General features: G+C 49.2%; 1 protein-coding gene across 1 annotated transcript; it reads left to right on the top strand.

Moving 5' to 3' along the window:
- Positions 1-8,507: 8,507 nt before the first annotated feature.
- Positions 8,508-9,761, top strand: LOC100086180 (olfactory receptor 3A3-like). Its single transcript, XM_007659279.3, is given in 2 exon segments — positions 8,508-9,059; positions 9,062-9,761. Coding segments are annotated over 2 exon segments (945 nt in total). The 5' UTR covers positions 8,508-8,593; the 3' UTR covers positions 9,541-9,761.
- The last annotated feature ends 9,519 nt before the right edge of the window (positions 9,762-19,280 follow it).

Here is a 19,280-nt window from a genome sequence, read left to right as displayed (position 1 = left end):
TCTACCACAGTGATTAGAACACCGCTTGGCATATAGTAAGTGCTTAACAAGTACTATAGTTATTATTATTACTGGTTGAGAAGGAAAAGGTGAAGGGACCTACAGGGAAGAAGCAGAAGCTACAGATGCTGTGATGATCAGCTCAACTTCCACTGCCGCCCCAGTCCTTACCATCACTCACCCAGAGGTGGAAGGAGTATGGGGAAGGACAGAGGACAAGGGCATGTGTGTGAGTTGAGTAGGTCAAGGACCAGGATTGCTCTTCCTTTTAGACCTCATCCTCCCGCTACCCTCCTGTTGCACAGCAGCAGCACAAAAATCCATGAGGACCACTGGAACAGGATCCAAGTCATGGCCCAGAAAAGTTTGGGCCCCCAACCCAGGACACCAGAACCCACTGGAGTGTGAACAGTAGACGCCTAGGCAGCAAAGTGGGAGTCAGAGTTCAGGAAGGACCAGGCCTGAAAGTCTTCTGACTCCCAGAAGAACTCGGTCCTAATCCCGGCTCTGCCACTGGCCTGCTGCGTGACCTGGAGCAAATCACTTAACTTGTCTGGGTCTCAGTTACTTTATCTGTACAGTGGGGTTTCAATACTTGTTCTCCCTCCTATTTAGACTTTGATTCCCATGTATCTGACCCAGAGTTTAGTACAGCACTTGGAATGTAGTAAGTTCTAATGAATACCACAATTACTATTACATGTCTAACTCGGAAATCAGCAAGGGATTTGAACTCCAGGCTGTCTCCACAGCAATCCCAAGAGGTCTACAATCGCCATCACCCTGGTGCCGCTGCGTTGTTTACAGGCTCTCCTCCGTCCCCCAGGGCCAATTCCTCCCCGTCCTGTATTCCCGGGCCTCAAGGGACCTTCTTTGGTGGCTCTCACCCTTGGGCCCTGAACTATGGCAGAGAGCGCCCCCGAGGGAGAAGGCAGTCTCCATGATGCTCTGCCTTTTCCCTCTTACCCTGCTCTCCCATCTTTATAATCCCCTTATTCCTCACTGGGAATTTGGTTTCCTGGGATAGAAGGCACTGATTTGCTCTACACCCTGCCTAGGTCGGCACCCAACCCACAAGGTGTTGAGTTCATTTCCGCCAAGTCTCCTAGAGTAGTAGTCCTAATGAGCAGCAGGAAAGGGGGCTCCAGGAGAAGCAGTGGAAATGCTGTTTTTTCCAGCTCCTGCCAACCCTGCCCTGAGCACCTTCCCAACTTCCTGTCTCCCTGCGCTTCAGGGTGCCTCTGCTGCCTCCTCCAGCGTGCAAACTGGGCACTTCAGTCTGTGCCCCATAAACACTCTGATTTTCACCCCACCCCCAGCCCCGCAGCACTTAAATACATTATTCTGTGGCTTCCCCTAGCTGTAATTTACTTTAATGTCAGTCTCCCTGATTAGACCGTAAGTTCCTTTGAAGGCAGGGATCATATCTGCCAATTCCATCGTACTATATTCTTCCAAGCCCTTAGTACCGAGAAGCAGCGTGGCATAGTCGATAGAGCATGGGCCTGAGAGTCAGAAGGTCATGGGTTCTAATTCCAGCTCCACCACTTGTCTGTTGTGTGACCTTGGGCAAATCACTTCACTTCTCTGGGCCTCATTTACCTCATCTGTTTATGGGGATTGAGACTGTGACAGGGACTGTATCCAACATGATTTGTTTGTATCCGCCCCAGCGCTTAGTACGGTGCCTGGCACATAATAAATGCTTAACAAATACCAAGAATTATTATTACTACAGTGCCCTGCACACAGTGATCAACTGATTACCTGGGAGGGTTCAATCTTACTCTGCATCTGGGCCTTTAGAGATTAGCTCTCTGAACCCAATCTCTCATTTTGCAGCCGGTCTTCTTTCAGGATCAATTCTCAAACATTAACCTTATCACCCAGCCAGATCCTTAAACCAATATAAATATATATCTGCCCTGAGTATTTTTCTCCTCCTCTAAAGAATCCAATATCCCAAGTTATACAGTGCCTCCTGATATCCTGATTGAGTTTTGGGGGACTTTATATTTGTTTCACCCCTGAATGCCACTGCTATCACCCCAGTTCCTCTCTCTCTCTAGATATGTCTACAAGGGTCCCCTCCTTTCAAGCCCCTCACAACATCACCTTCCCTCCTGCTTATCAATCAATCAATCAATCATTTGTAGCTATCCTCCATATGGGATACCACCACCAGGTAGCTTCAGAAGATGTTTGGGTGGGGCTTCTTTGTCGAGCTCTCTGCCAAGTCTTCCTGCCTGGGGTCCCAAAAGCCTTGGGAAAGTCCACCAGAGTCCTGTTCAGCCAAGGGGATGGTAGCAGATCCTTCATTTCACTTCTTCCTATTTTGGAGCACCCAAACCAACTGACTTATTTGGACACATTGTGTGGAGAAAAAAAGATCAACCATAGTGGGTTGATTTTAACTATCTGGCGAGGGAACAGCAGAAATTGGCATCCTGGAAAAGAACTAATGACTGGACACCTTTCCCTTTTGGGGCAGTGCTGAAGAATGAAGGGGCCTTGCTGATTCTCGATGCTGGTTCAGGAGAAAGCAAACCTCAAAATCCCTTCCTTTAACTTCTGTCTTCCATCTAATAATTCCTTTTGTTGTATTTCTTCACAATACTGCTTCCTCTCTCCCCCGCAGCTCTCCACTCCAAGGGCCTCAAAAATTGTTACCTCTTTAAGACTGAAGAACTTAGAGCCGCACAAAGCCATCTGCTCCAGCCCCCTGCCTCCAGACGAATGAATCATCCAGGATGGAGGCATGCCTAGTCTTTTTTTATAAATTCCCAAAGATGGAGATTCCCCTCCTTTGTTTTACCGATTACACCCCTGAACAGGCCAGAATAGTTGAACTGTCCCTTCAAGGCCAGTGTAAACTCTGGTGTGCCCTTGGGCAGTGAAAACCAAGAGGCCCCCAGGTGGAAATCTTGGCACTTTCTCACCCCCTTCTCCTGGGGATTAGCAGCAGGTCATAGGAGCTATGACCTGGAGCGTGGGAGTGCTGTTATGTTGGCTAGAGGAGTTGGGGAAACTTTTGAGAATGATGAACAAGAAAATGTCCCATTTGCTCAATGGATGAAACAGCCTTATCTCTCTTGCTGCAACTCGTCTGCTTCCTTTCCTCTGACAAGCAGGAGAACAACTAAATAACCGGGGTCCACTAGAAAAATCCCTTATGTGCTTGAAGGCTAACAGCTAAGTTCTCCTTAGCCTTCTGTAAACAACTCAGTTCCTTTAACCTTTCTGCCCAGGCTCTATCTACTATCTCGTTAATCATCTTTGGATCCTCCCCTTTTTCTCCACATCCTTTTTGATAGGCTGAGGCCAAAACTGGACACAAAGGCCTGCGCAGTGTGGGCCAGAGTGTATTATTTATGTCTCTTCCATGTCATCCTTCTATTTATACATCCCAGTATCACTGTGATTTTTTTAGTAGCAGAACTGCACTGCTGACTCTTATAGAGCTTGTAGTCCACTAACCTTTTCTGCTCTTCATGTGCCAAACCTGCTTTTCCCCAAATTATATTGGTTGTCAGCTACTTCTACTACTAATAAGAAGAAGAATAGTATTTGCTAAGCTCTTACTGTGTCCCAAGCACTATATTGAGCACTAATGTAGATACATGACAATCAGTTCAGACAATCTCTGTCCCACATGGCACTCACAAAGACAGAGGGAAAACACGTATTTAATCCCCTTTTTACAAATGAGGAAACTGAGACCCAGAGAAGTTAAGTGACTTACGCAAGATCGTAGAGCAGGCTAGAGGCAGAGCTAGGATTAGAACCCAGGTCTGAGCTCTTTCCATTAGGCCACATTGCCTCTCTGTAACTTCACAGGCTTATAACTTCTCTGAAATACACTACTCATAATTTATAAGAGAGGAAGCATGGCCTAAGTGGAAAAAGCTCAGGCCTGGGAGTTAGGAGCTTTGGTCTTTAGTCCCAGCTCTGCTACTGGCCTAGTGTCTGACCTTGGGCAACTCACAACCTCTCTTGGCCTCAGTTTCCTCATCTGTCAAAAGGGTATCATTTTACCTGTATCTGCTTTTTAGTCTGTGAGTTTCATATGGGACAGAAAGTGCGTCTTAGCTGATTATCCTGAATCTACCCTACCACTTGTCACATAGTAAGTGCTTAATGAATACCACAGTTATTACTATCATTATCATTCTCCTACAGGAGGAAAAGCACAGGTAAGAATTATTCCATCAAACCATATCCATGGGTCTTACTTAGAAAAGCATTTCAATTCCCTAAGTTGATTTTAAATATACACTGCAGGCATTCCTTACTTTTTGGGCATTCTTTTCAATTCTTGTAGAGTTAGATGAGGAAGAGTTTTTCATCTGGGACATAATTCCTCAGGTACATATGTTCCCCTTTCCCTTTAGGCAGGTTATCTTCATATTGCCTTTTCTCAGGAGTAGCCCCAGGACAAAATGCAGGGACAGCTTAATTGTATGTCGTCTCCCTTTCTCCATTTTCTGCGTTTCATAGCTTTCGGAGCTTGAATCGACAAGGAGGGCAGGAAGTGGGAATAAAATCCATAGGGATAAATTTCCTTAATGTTCTCTCCACAGCTCTTAATCCTAATCCTTAGAACTCTGCTTTGCTCGCCGAGAAGATTCATCCTTACCTACTTTCCAAAACATACCATAATGTGTTTTCCTCAATGCAGCGTTTCTGTCTTGAGAATGAGCTAGTGTCAACAAGGAGCCTGGTGTTGTAAAGTGAAAGCCAATGTGTGGCAAAGTTAAAAAGGGTGCAAATTTAGAAACTCTAAGTGCCGCATGTTGTAAATCGAAAATATGTTAAATCGAGGGCTCCCTGTTTACAAACAGAATAAAATGCGGCTGCCAGGTTCTTGTAAAATGCTCAGTGGTGGAGGAAGCCTATCAATCAATCATTTGTATTTATTGGTGAATGCTATGTCATAGGAGAATTGAATGTATGCCCAGAGTTATGCTGAGGCATTTGCTGTTTGCAACGTCTGGTGTTATTTTCACTTTAGCCTCAATCTCATGGCCCTCTCAAAGCTTTTGCTCAAAAACAGCCACTCCTCTCTTGATCGTATCACGCTAATTTTGATCTGCCCACTGTCATCCTTCTCAGGCTTTCAGATACAATGCCACAATGCTTTAGATTGCATTTTATGATATGATCCCAATAATACCATTTGTTAAGCTCTTACTATGAGCCAAGCACTGTACCAAGAACTGGGGTGTAGATACAAGATAATCAGGCCCATCACAATCCCTGTCCCAAATGGGGTTCACTGTCTAAGTTCTTCCTCTGTTTCCTTGCTTTTGATCATCCCATTTCAACCCACCATTTGGTAGCTGTTCGAGTAGCCTGCTGTCTTCCATTTTCATTCACGTTCCTCCTGGTTACACCATGTGAGATGAACATAACTTGAATACTCAGGGATTGACTTTATTCCAGGACTTTACTCTTTGTGATCCTGACTTTATTTTCCATTTGGCCCCTTAGTTACTGGGATGAATATCCTCTAACCAGCCCAGCCACATCATCTCATCAAACTTTGCGGCACTATGCAGGCATCTGTTAATGTAGTTGTCATTCATTATTTATTCACTTGTCTCTAGTAATATTGTGTTTTTTCTCTACCCTAACTAGAGCAGGTTTGTCAATTTATGTGTACCCCCATTAGATTGTACGCTACAAGGGGGCAGGGATACAATAATGAATGTTTCCCAAGTGTCCAGTGGTCAATGCACAATAAGTGCTTAATAAATAGTGTTTATAGACATTTATCGATAATAATAATACCTATGGTACTTGTTAAGCGTTTACTAGGGGCCAAGCACCGTTCTAAGCACTGGGGTAGATACGAGTTAATCGGGTTGGACACAGTCCCTCTCCCTCATGGGGCTCAAACTCTTAATCTTCATTTTATAGATGAGGTAACTGAGGACCAGAGAAGTGAAGTGACTTGCCCAAGTTGACACAGCAGACATGTGGCGGAGCTGGGATTAAAACCCAGGTCCTCCTGACTTCCAGGATCGTAGTGTATCCACTAAGCCGTGCTACTGTGTGCAAAGCACTTTAATGGTGGGGGAGAGTGGCTCTTCCTCCATGCTTTGAGGAGTCTTTTTGCTGGTGAGCAAGATTTTAGACACCTGCCACCACATGGAGCAGCAGTCAGCATATGGAACCTGGGCCCAGCCTCCCTTCTCGGTCCCCTTGTGCATCTCCTCCCCAAGCCGCCCTACATATAAAAGAGCTAAACTGGACAGGGTAGGTGATTATAAATGAGAAGACAAGTTTCCTGCCCTCAAGGAGCATTCCTTCTAAAGCCCAATACAGAATTAATGTAGATTTAGATGCATAAATGGACCAAAACTATGCCATCAGAGAAGAGGACCAAAAAGGTAGATGGTGTGAGGAAGCAACTCGTACTCCCAGTTTTCAAAGGTAAGTAGCAGGCAGGAGCCAGAGTTAGTGAAATAGCAGAATCTGGTGGCATGGCCCTGAAGGAGGCCTCATGGAGTTAAAGCGAGCTTTGGCAGTCTGCAGAAGAGAAGATGGCTTGACAATGAGAAAATAGAAGAGTCAGGATCCAGGAGAGTGAGGAATCGGTGGTAGCACAGGGAGCGGACTGCATAGGTTAGAGTAGAAGCCGGACGCTAGCATGTAGGAGGAGACAACAGAAGTTGAGTCAAGGATGGGGCCACTTGGCAGAGAACTTTGAAGCCAGGCTTAGGTGGCTCAATGCGAACCGCGAAGCCAAAGTAGTCATTGTGGACTTCTGACTTAGGAAGTGAGAGGCCCAGACCAAAGAGGACTAGGACATAATCAAGGCCCGTGGCAGCAAGAAGAGCGGCAACAGTGGATGTGTAAGAAAGGACTGTCAGTCAGTCAGTCAATCATATTTATTGAGCACTTACTGTGTGCAGAGCACTATACTAACTGCTTGAGAGAGTACAACAGAACAATATAACAGACATTTCCTGCCCATAATGAGGTTACAGTCTAGAGGGACCGAGAAAGAGTTATCAGGATGTGGTAAGCATTTAGATGTGGGGAGAGCGAGGGTGAAAATGAGTCAACGATGACTCCGAGGTTGTGAGAAAGAATCGGGTACTGTTGACTGTGATGGGAATATTAAGAGGAGTCGGCCGTTTGAGAGAAGATGTGGTGAGCTTCGAGGGGTGGTGGGTGATCTTAGTGGAGGAAATACAAAACTGGAAAAAAAGGGAGATGGTTAGGTTGGGAAACAGAAATTTAGAAATCACTTACAAAGAAGTGGTAGCTAAAACTGCATGAGTGGATGAAGTCATGAGTTCATGAAAGTGAGCAGAAAGAATATGCGAGGGTCCAAGGCAAAGTCCACAGATTGAGGACAAGAGAAAGAGACGACGGTAAAGGAAACAGAGAAGGAATAGTCAAAGAGGTATGCAGAGAACCAGAAGAGTTCTTCTTTTGTTGAATCAACCAAATCATTACTGATTTCTGCTCATCTAAATTTAATCTTACTTTCAAAATTACCTTTTTCCATGTACTTTAAAAAAATACTTGCCCATCTTCCATCCAGACCAGCATTCTGACTCCTGGTCTCCTTTCTCTCCTGCCTCCTGTCCGAACTCCAGTCTTCCTGTCTTGCAAACTTCCGGCACTGTGAATATTGGAAACCAGACTCAGTCCTCTAATCAAACTCTGACTCTCACTTATGTTCCGGTCAATGTGGCCCAAGAGCAGATATCAGCACATGACTCTTAACATGCCTCTCTTTCCTATCTCCCTTCTCCAGTGCCAATAAGAGCTTTAGGCCATGGCTATAGGTCTTGGGCAAATCACTTTAACTTCTCTGGCTCTCAGTAAAGTGGGGATTACACTTAGTACAGTGCTCTGCACATGGTAAGCGCTCAATAAATACGATTGAATGAATGATTAAGACTGTGAACTCCATGTGGTTCCAACTTGACTGGCTTGTATCTACCCCAGCACTTACTACAGGGCCTGGCACTTAGTAAACGATTAACAAATACCACAATTATTAAATGTATAATTTATTTATTTATATTCAAGTCTGTCTTCCCCTCTCGAGCTTGTTGTGGGCAGGGAATGTGTCTGTTTTCTGTTGTACTGTACTCTCCCAAACAGTTGGGAGCTCTGCACACGGTATTTCTTCATTAGCATAGGTCTAATGGAAAGAGCATGGGCAGAAGGACCTAGGTTCTAATCCCCAGTCTGCCACTTGTCAGTTGTGGGACCTTGGGCCAGTCACTTCACTTCTCTGGGCCTCAGTTCCCTCATCTATAGAATGAGGATTAAAACTGTGAGCCCCATGTGGAACAGGGACTGTGTCCAACCCGATCACCTTGTATCTACCTCAGGGCTCAGAGAAATGCCTGGCATATAGTAAATGCTTAACAAATACCATAAAACAAAGTAAACAGTAAGTATTCAATTAATACGATTGACTGACTGATAAAAAGGGCACCTGGGACTCTCTTCTCAACCGGGGGGACAAACTTCCAGATTACAGGTGAGTAATATCTTCGGGTCCCACCCCTGGCACCGTGTCCTCCTCTCCCGGCAGGACCGTTCCATTTGGGGCCCAAGGTGGCCCATGGATCCCAGAAATAGGACCGCAGCAGTTAGCGAGTTCATCCTACTGGGCCTGACGGATGGGAAGATGCCCCAATCCATCCTCTTTGTGGCTGTTCCTACTGACCCTCCTGGTCACTACTTGGGGGGGGGGGGGAATCTCAGCATCATCCTAGCCATCCTGCTGGAACCCCAGCTCCACAACCCCATGTATTTTTTCCTAGGGAACCTGTCGCTCACGGACATCAGCTGCATCACCGTCACTGTCCCCCACAGGCTGGGGAACCTACTTTCCCAGAAGAAGACCATCTCCTTGGCTGGCTGCCTCGCCCAGCTCTTTTTCTTCCACCTCCTGACAGGGGCGAACTGCTTCCTGCTCACGGCGATGGCCTACGACCGCTAACTGGCCATCTGTCACCCTCTCGACTACAGGGCCAGGATGAAGTGGTCCGTGCAGGTGGCGCTGGTGGGGGCCTCCTGGGCTTGTGCCTCACCAACGCGCTGACTCACACGGTGGCCATGTCTACCCTCTACTTCTGTGGGCCTAACGTCATCAACCACTTCTTCTGTGACATTCCCCCTCTCTGCCAGCTCTCCTGCTCCAGTAACCACCACAACCAGCTGCTGCTCTTTGTGACGGTCATCTTCATGGCCCTCATCCCCATCGGCTTCCTCGTGCTCTCCTACACCCACATCGTAGTCGCCATCCTGAGGCTCCGCTCGGCCGAGGGCCTACGGCAGACCTTCTCCACCTGTGCCTCCCACCTGATCATGGTCTGCATCTTCTACGGCACCGGCATCTTTAGCTATATGCGGTTGGGCTCAGGGGATGCATCAGAAAAGGACAAAGTGATCGGGATACTTAACAGCATAGTCAGCCCCACACTCAACCCTCTGATTTACAGCCTCCGCAATGCGGAGGTGAAAGGGGCCCTGCGGAAGGTGTTCACACGCAGGCAGCCTGTGTAACTGGGAAAAAAACAACAGAAAACACCCATTTCCCTTCCTCGAGACACAGGCACCTGTTCCTCCTGAGTCTTCCTCCACAGTCCTCTCTGAAGAGCTCAGTATCTACCCTGCACATGGTGAGCTCTCAATAAACATTAGGGATTGATCCAGGACAGATCCCTTCACCAGGCACCTCCCTGAGGTGATTAATTCATGTATTTATTAAGCACTCACTATGGGTTCAGCACTGGGGTAATAATAATAATGGCATTTGTTAAGCGCTTACTATATGCCAAGCACTGGTCTAACCACTGAGGCAGATTCAAGGTAATCAAGTTGGACACATCCCTGTGCCATTTGGAGCACACAGTCTTAGTCCCTAGGCAGTGGATCATATTTACTGGGCACTTACTGTGCGCAGAGCACTGTATAAATTCATTCTTGGACTCCTTCGCGGGCTCCTCCTCCCCCTTCTGCCCCTTAACTGTAGGGGTTCCTCAAGGGTCAGTTCTTGGTCCCCTTCTGTTCTCTATCTATACTCATTCCCTTGGTGAACTCACTCGCTCCACGGCTTCAACTGTCATCTCTAAGCAGAGGACACCCAAATCTACATCTCCTTCCCTGATCTCCCTCCCTCCCTCCAGGCTCGTATCTCCCCCTGCCTTCAGGACATCTCCACCTGGACGTCCGCCCGCCACCTAAAACTCAACATGTCCAAGACTGAGCTCCTTATCTTCCCTCCCAAGCCCTGTCCTCTCCCTGACTTTCCCCATCATTGTGGACGGCACTACCATCCTTCTCGTCTCACAGGCCCACACCCTTGGTGTCATCCTCGACTCTGCTCTCTCATTCACCCCACCCATCCGATCCATCACCAAAACCTGTCGGTCTCACCTTCACAACATCGCCAAGATCCACCCTCTCCTCTCCATCCAAACTGCTACCTTTCTGGTACAATCTCTCATAATAGCCTGACTGGATTATTGCATGAGCCTCCTGCCTCAACTCCCATCCTCCTCTTCCTCCCCACTTCAGTCTATACTTCACTCTGCTGCCTGGATTATCTTTCTACAGAAACGCTCTGGGCATGTCACTCCCCTCCTCAAAAATCTCCAGTGGTTGCCTATCAACCCTCACATGAAGCAAAAACTCTTCACTCTTGGCTTCAAAGCTCTCCATCACCTTGCCCCCCCCAACCTTATCTCCCTTATCTCCGTCTACAGCCTAGCCCACACACTCTGGTCTGCTGCTAACCTCCTCGCTTTGCCTCGTTCTCGCCTGTCCTGCCATCAACCCCTGGCCCACGTCCTACCTCTGACCCGGAATGTCCTCTCTCCTCACATCTGCCAAACTAACTCTCTTTCCCTCTTCAGAGCCTTACTGAGGGCTCGTCTCCTCCAGGAGGCCTTCCCAGATTGAGCCCTCCCTTTCCCTCTGCTCCTCCTCCGCTCCCCACCGCCCCATCCCCTCCCTCTGCTCTATCCCTTCCCCTCCCCACAGCACTTGTGTATATTTGTACATATTTATTACTCTATTTTATTGATGATGTGTGTAAATCTATAATTCTATTGATCTATTTTGATGATATTGATGCCTGTCTACTTGTTTCGTTTTGTTGTCTGTCTCCCCCTTCTAGACTGTGAGCCTGTTGTTGGGTAGGGATTGTCTCTATCTGTTGCCAAACTGTACTTTCCAAGCACTTGGTACAGTGCTCTGCACACAGTAAATGCTCAATAAATACGACTGAATGAATGAATAAGTGCTTGGGAGAATATAATATAACAGACCCGTTCCCACCCCACAATGATCTTACAGCCTTGAGGGGTAAATAAAGTAAGCTCGTTGTGGTCAGGGAACGGGTCCATCAACTCTGTTGTATTCTACTCTCCCAAGAGCTTAGGGCTTATCTGCTCTTGATAAGCACTCGATTAATACCATTGACTGACTGATACAAGTTAATCAGACTGAACACAGATCCTGTCCTACATGGAGCTGGCTCAGTCTAAGTAATTCTCACTATGCTAAATTCTTCAACTACAAAGGCCAGGCAGAGGCATATTGGGACAAGCTGGGCAATGGCCAGGACCTCTAGGTTTTGCCCATTCTGACTGGAAAGTCACCAGCCCCTCTGGAAGTTCACGGGCCTTGTTCCATCTGCAGTTCAGCTTCAAGGCAACCTCCTCCTCAGCCCAACCTATGAAAAGGGAAGCTCTTCCCTTTTAGGATCGTAGCCGTCTGCAGCTCACAGTCTCACCCCAATTCATCCTTTTTCAACAAAAACATTCAGTTCATGTCTCCCCACTCCTCAAGAACCTCCAATGGCTGTCCATCAACCTCTGCATCAAGCACTCAATCAGTTCACCCCATCCTACTTGTCTGCTGTGTGACCTTGGACAAGTCACTTCACTTCTCTGTACCTCAGTTACCTAATCCATAAAATGGGGATTGAGACTGTGAGCCCCACGAGGGACAAGGGGCTGTGTCCAACCCCATTTGCTTGTAACCACCCAGCGCTTAGAACAGTGACTGACACATAGTAAGCGCTTAACAAATACAATTATTATTATTACTTCACCTCACTGATCTCCTACTAAAGCCCAGCCCGCACACTCCACTTCTCTAGCACCAACTTACTCACTGTGCCCTGATCGGATCTATCTCATCTCTGACCTCTTTCCCTCTTTCCCCTAGCCTGGAACTCCCTCCACCTCCATATATGCCAGATTATCACTCACCCCACCTTCAGAGAATTATTAGGGTCACGTCTCCTCCAAGAGGCCTGCCCTGTTTAAGCCCTCTTTTCCTCAGCTCCCTCTCCCTTTTGGGTCATCTACACATTTGGATCTATGACCTTTGGATGGTTGATATTCACCCCAATCCTAACTCCACAGCACTTGTGTACATATCTTTAAATTATATATTATAAATTATTTATTTGTAATAATGTCTGTCTCTCCCTCTAGACTGTAAGCTCATTATGGGCAGGGAATGTCTCTGCTCACTTCCATGCATTTAGTACAGTGCTCTGCACGCAGCAAGGGCTTAATAAATACCCTTGATTGACTGACTGATTGATGGATCTTCTTTCTAAGTCCAGGTTATGGTCCAGGTGGGCCCACAACAAATATGAAGTTGTGTTTTCCCACCTACTTGACTGACCCTTCTGGTTCGGTAGACATTATGCCTGTTTCTGCTCTGTTGCTGGGCTCTGTGGCACTTAGGTCCGCCTAGCCCCAGCTCCCTGGGCATAGAACTACTAGTCCCAGTCTGCCCCTTCAATGACACTGAGCGGCATCCACAGAATGGGCCTTCAGAACTACCAACCCTTCCTTATTGGCTGATGGGAGAGGACCAAGAACTTCATGTTCCAGGAGCCCCTGCAGGAACACCATCTTGAAGATTTGTCAATCCAAACTGAGTGACTTTGAATTACAGTATTTGTTTTGGAGGCTGTCCAGACTCAGCTCAAATCCAACCAGCTACATTCACATCTCTAGAACCCGCCCTTTCCTCTCCATCCAAATCGCTACCATGCTGTTCCAAGCATTTATCATATACTGCCTTGACTACTGCATCAGCCTCCTTGCTGACCTCCCTGCCTCCTGTCTCTCCCCTCTCCAGTCCGTACTTCTGCTACCTATGTCATTTTTCTGAAAAACAACTCGGTCCACATGTCCCCAAGAACCTCCAGTAGTTGTCCATACACCTCAGCGACGCACAGAAATCCTTACCATTAGTCTTTAGGGACTCAATAAGCTCAACCCTGCCACCTTACCTTGCTGATGCCTACTAGGATCCAGTCTGCATATCTCAATCCTCTAATACCAACTACTTTCTGTACTTCGATCTTATCTCATCATCAACTGTATTTACTGAGTGCTTGCCGTGAACTCTGTTCTAAACGCTAGGGAGAGTACAATACAACAGAGTTGGTGACACATTCCCTGCCCACCTCAAGCTTACAGTCTAGAGGGAGTTTATTTCACCATCAAACCCGGGCCCACATCCTCCCGATGGCCTGAAACTCCCCCTTCATACCCAACTTACTCGCCCCACTCTCTTCCAAGAGGCCTTCCCTGACTAAGCCCTCATTTCCCCGCCCCAGCCTCTGCTTTGCCTATGCACTGGGCTGTGTGCGTACCCTTAAGCACTTTGGTACACAACCCAGTCCCACAGCACTTATGTACATATTCTTATGCTCTATATTTCCCCTATCTCTAAATCATATTGTCTGTCTTCTCCTGTAGACTGTAAACTTCTTGTGGGCAGGGATTGTGTCCAGCAGCTCTATTGTATTTTACTTTCCCAAGCGTTTAGTGCAATGTTCTGTACATACCTAGTGCTCAATAAATAATTGCTTAATTAATAATAATAATAATAATGTTGGTATTTGTTAAGCGCTTACTATGTGCCGAGCACTGTTCTAAGCGCTGGGGTAGACATAGGGGAATCAGGTTGTCCCACGTGGGGCTCACAGTCCGAATCCCCATTTTACAGATGAGGGAACTGAGGCACAGAGAAGTTAAGTGACTTGCCCACAGTCACCCAGCCGACAAGTGGCAGAGCTGGGATTCGAACTCATGAGCCCTGACTCCAAAGCCCGTGCTCTTTCCACTGAGCCACGCTGCTTCCCTAATTGATTGATTGCTAGCAGTGGGACTGGAAGACCCTCCCTTTTTCCTAGGGAAAACAGCTGCCCTCTTGACTTTTTTCTACTGATTTAGCCTGGCCTGTTTCTAGGGCAGCCATTGATGTCTCTCACAAATACAAGGAAACGCATGTGATGTCCCACGAGCAACCCCAGCACGATGAGGTCACAGCACCATTTTGCCAAAGTATGCTGGGCTCAGGCACTCTTAGAGCATCTCTGCAGGGGTATCCCCAGTTGGGGTCAAATTAAGGGCAGGTCGGGGAGGGAGCTGGGGGGCTGCAACCTTTGAGCCCCAGCCAGGGACAAGTGAGTCAAGTCTTTGCTGCTTCAGGCGGCAACTGCACCCTTCCTGACCCTACCAGAGATGAGGCAGCCTCTGCCAGCAGGGCTGCCTGCCTGAGCCCGGGCTGGCGGCACGACTGGCCATTAAAGGACATAGTCGCTCTTTAAGTGGCTCAGCCCCAGCTCGGGGCTGGAGAGAAGAGCCTGCATGTCCCAGAGCCAGCAGGCGAGGTGTGACTGAAGGATCCCCCGCTGCCTCACCTTCCCCATCCCAGGCCCAGGATGGGTGGGGGCCGTGGATGGGAGGGGCACAGGGACAGGTGCAGCAGGCTCGGTGATTGCCAGCGGGGATCATCTACTCTCCCTCTCACCAGCACGTGCTCACTCGTGTCTCGTACGCACGACCTGAGTGGGATCAGGGCTTCTATGTCGTGCAAATAATGCTCCTGGCTTTTCCCCAGAGCTGGCTTTGGATTCTTGCCTTCTTGCCTGAACGGGTGAGCAAGCACTCTTCCGTCCCACCCCCGTAGCCAGGGATTGAGGGCGCTTTCTTGCTGCAGCACGCACAAGCAGGAAGGTTGGAGTCCAGACCTCAGCTCTTGGCAAGAAGCCCAGGCCTTTCCCTTTCCCCTCCAGCAAGGCTTCTGCCTCCCTCGTGGACCTCTGGTGAGCGGAGGGAGATGCGGGGGGGTGGGGGCGGGAGGAGGAGGAGGTCTCTCCGGTGAGTGAGGACAGGGGGGCCAAGAGAGATGATCTAGTCCGGCTCCGAACCCTAGCCACTGGGGAAACTGATTCAGTCCTGTCCCCCGGCCCCAATTTGCATCAGAGTCTTTGCATTTTCTTCTCAGGACTGGGTGAATTTGGGGAATTTGGCAGCAGGAGATGCAGTGGAGGAAGGCACGGGACTAAAACAATTAAAAAAAAAAAACCCTTGCTAGGCAACCACAAGAAAGGGGTTAAAGGGAAGCAGTATGGCCTAATGGATAGAGCACGGGTCTGGGAGTCAGAAGGACCTGGGTTCCAATTCTGACTCTGCCACTTGTCTGCTGTTGACCATGGGTAAGTCACTTAACTTCTCTGTGCCTCAGTTGTCTCAGCCATAAAATGGGGATTAAGACTATGAAGTCCATGTGGGACATGGGCTGTATCTAACCTGATTAACTTGTCTCTTCCCTGACGCTCAGTGCCACGACTGGCACAGGGTAACTACTTAGTAAATACCGTTTTTTCAAAAAAAATGAAGGTGCCAGTTCCGTAAGGTATCGGTGTCCCGCCCTGGCCAGGCTGGGCCTTCGTCAGCCCCACGTACTCCCCGTGCCCGGCCAAGTCCTGCCCTCACGGCTCGGCTTCCCCGGCCCCAACCTGCTGAGTCTTCGCCACCGCTGCGGGGAGGAGCTTCAGAATAACAACAACAATAATTTTGGTATTTGTTAAGCGCTTACTATGTGCCAAGGACTCTTCTAAGTGCTGGGTTGATACAAGGTAATGAGGTTATCCCACTTGGGGCTCCAGTCTCCCTCCCCGTTTTCCAGATGAGGGCACTGAGGCCCAGTGAAGTGACTTGCCCAAAGTCCCACAGCTGACAAGGGGCAGAGGTGGGATTCGAACCCACGACCTCTGACTCCCCAGTCCGGGGTCTTTCCATTGAGCCAGGCTGCTTGAGGAGGGGAGGTTGGCCTCTGGGCCAATCCCGGCATGCTCCGCGCGCCAGCCGCCCATCCCTGCGCTCCCATCAAGGGCCGCCTGGGGGCGGCAGATCCTCGGCCCACCGTCCCCGCACGGCGCCACTCCGAATTGCTGAGTAATAATAATAATAAATAATAATTAATAATATTGTTGGCATTTTTTAATTGCTTACTATGTGTAAAGCATTGTTCTAAACGCTGGGAAGGATCCAAGGTGATCAGGTCGCCCCCCTTGGGGCACCCAATCTTCATCCCCATTTTACAGAGGAGGGAACTGAGGCCCAGAGAAGTGAAGTGATTTGCCCAGCCTCCCAGCTGACAAGCGGCGGAGCCGGGATTTGAACTCATGATCCCTGACTCCCCAGCCCGGGCTCTTTCCACTGAGCCCCGGCTGTGGGGAGCATCTTGCCCACAGGGCGTGGTGGAGGGCCGCACCGCCTAGCGTGGCTCAGTCGAAAGAGCCCGGGCTTGGGAGTCAGAGATCGTGGGTTCGAATCCCGACTCTGTCACTTGGCAGCTGTGTGACTGTGGGCAAGTCACTTCACTGGGCCTCAGTTACCTCATCTGTAAAATGGGGATTAACTGTGAGCCTCACGTGGCACAACCTGATTACCCTGTATCCACCCCAGCGCTTAGAACAGTGCTCTGCACAGAGTAAGCACTTAAACATTATTATTATTAACCCAGGGCTGCAGGAGCACCGGGACCTTGCCATGGGGTCTAGGTGCTGGCGAAAGGAAGGCGAGACACCCTTCTTGCCTCTCCAAGAGCGAAGGATAGAGGCTCCGGGACTCCCCACCAGGCCTCACTGAGGACTCAATAAATGCCTTGAGATCCTTGGTGGGTTCTTAGATACCCAAATCCCCTTCCTGGGAGTTACAGCCCCTGGGGACTCGATCGGGGCTCCCCCCGGCCCAGGGCTGGGCCCTCCAACTGCAGGACTGAGAGCGCAGCCCTCTCCCGCCCTGTTTTTTGTGGGAGCCTATGGGCCCCAGTTTTCACACGGTGTCAGGCCTCACTTTCCTGTCGAGGGATTTCCAAACGCCAGAGTCTATAGCTCTAAAATCAGTCAATCGTATTTATTGAGCAGCTCGAGAAAAGCACTTTATTAAGCGCTTGGAAGGGTGCGGCATAACAATGCAACAGATATAGTCCCTGTCCACAGCGAGCTTTCAGTGGGATGGGCGGAGGGGGGAGAGGGAGGAAGGACCCAAATGCCAGGGAAGGAAACTGGGGTACAGCGTGGGGACTCAAAACAGTTGGGTGAAGGGCGAAACCCAGCCTAAACCCACCTTTTCTCCAGCTCCTCCTTTCTTCCCCATCGCCCCAACTTGCTCCCTTTGTACTTACTCCCACCTTCATCTCAGCCCCCTTTTCCCCCCCTTTCCCTCTGTTCCTCCCCCTCTCCCTTCCCCTCCCCTCAGCACTGTGCTCGTCCACTCATTTGTATCTATTTTATTACCCTATTTATTTTGTTAATGAGATGTACATCCCCTTATTCTATTTATTGCTACTGTTTTTGTCTGTCTCCCCCGATTAGACTGTAAGCCCGTCAATGGGCAGGAACTGCCTCTATCTGTTACCGATTTGTCCATTCCAAGATCTTAGTACAGTGCTCTACACATAGTAAGTGCTCGATAAATACTATTGAATGAATACCCCACTCTCCCCGCACAGCACTTGTGTATAATACTAATAACGATGGTATTTGTTAAGCTCTTACAGTCACACAGCTGACAAGTGGCAGAGCTGGGATGAAGACTGGGAGCTTCACGTGGGAAAACCTGATGATCCCTCTGATTTCCCTCTGCTCCTCCCCCTCTCCCTTCCCCTCCCCTCAGCACTGTACTCGTCCGCTCAACTGTATATATCTTCATTACCTTATTTATTTTGTTAATGAAATGTACATCACCTTGATTCTATTTGCTATTGTTTTAATGAGATGTTCTTCCCCTTGACTCTATTTATTGCCCTTGTTCTTGTCTGTCCGTCTCCCCCGATTAGACTGTAAGCCCGTCAAAGGGCTGGGACTGTCTCTGTTACCGATTTGTCCATTCCAAACGCTTACTACAGTGCTCTGCACATAGTAAGCGCTCAATAAATACTATTGAATGAATGAACGATCCTCTAATAATAATGTTGGTATTTGTTAAGTGCTTACTATGTGCAGAGCACTGTTCTAAGCGCTGGGGTAGATACAGGCTAATCAGGTTGGCCCACATGAGGCTCACAGTCTTCATCCCCCTTTTACAGATGAGGTCACTGAGGCCCAGAGAAGTGAAGTGACTTGCCCCCAGTCACACAGCTGACAAATGGCCGAGCCGGGATTCGAACCCATGACCTCTGACTCCCAAGACCAGGCCCTTTTCACTGAGCCACGCTGCTTCTCAGCGCTTAGTACAGTGCTCTGCACCTAGCCAGCGCTCAATAAATCCTACTGAATGAATGATCCTCTACTACTAATGTTGGCATTTGTTAAGCGCTGACTAGGTGCAGAGCACTAAGCGCTGGGGGAGATCCAGGGTCATCAGGTCGGTCCACGTGAGGCTCACCGTTAATCCCCATTTTCCAGATGAGGTCACTGAGGCCCAGAGAAGTGACTTGCCCCCAGTCACCCAGCTGACCAACGGCCGAGGCGGGATTCGAACCCATGACCTGTGACTGCCAAGACCAGGCTCTTTTCACTGAGCCTGGAAGCTCTGCCCCTAGTCAGCGCTTAACAAACACCAACCCGTATTATTAAATACGACTGAACGAATGAACCCAGGCGGTTCGCCATCCTCCGGTTCTCCCGGCCTCTCCTCGTCCTCCGCCTCGGTGAGGACAAGGCCCCGCCCCCGTGGAAAACCCCTCCGGAAGCCCCGCCCAGGAGCGCCATCACGCCCCCGTGACGTCACCCCTCGCCCCCTGCCGTGACGTCACGACCCTCTGCCGCTCAGGGCCCCACCCCCTCCCGGGCGCTTCCTCGAAGCCTCGCTCCCTCCCGGACGTGCCCCCCTCCCCCCTCTTGACGAGCACTGCTCCCAACCAATGGAAGCGGAGGCGGAACCCGGGGCGGGCCAATGAGCGCGCGAAGCGGCCCGAAGGGGGCGGGGCCGGCCCCGGCGGCGCCTCCCCTCTCCCTCCTTCCCCCCCCCCCGGCC

Source organism: Ornithorhynchus anatinus, chromosome 6 (assembly GCF_004115215.2).
Source record: "Ornithorhynchus anatinus isolate Pmale09 chromosome 6, mOrnAna1.pri.v4, whole genome shotgun sequence".
NCBI classification, from domain to species: domain Eukaryota; kingdom Metazoa; phylum Chordata; class Mammalia; order Monotremata; family Ornithorhynchidae; genus Ornithorhynchus; species Ornithorhynchus anatinus.
The sequence above is the reverse complement of the archived record's forward strand: the minus strand, read 5'-3'. Positions and strand labels throughout refer to the sequence as shown.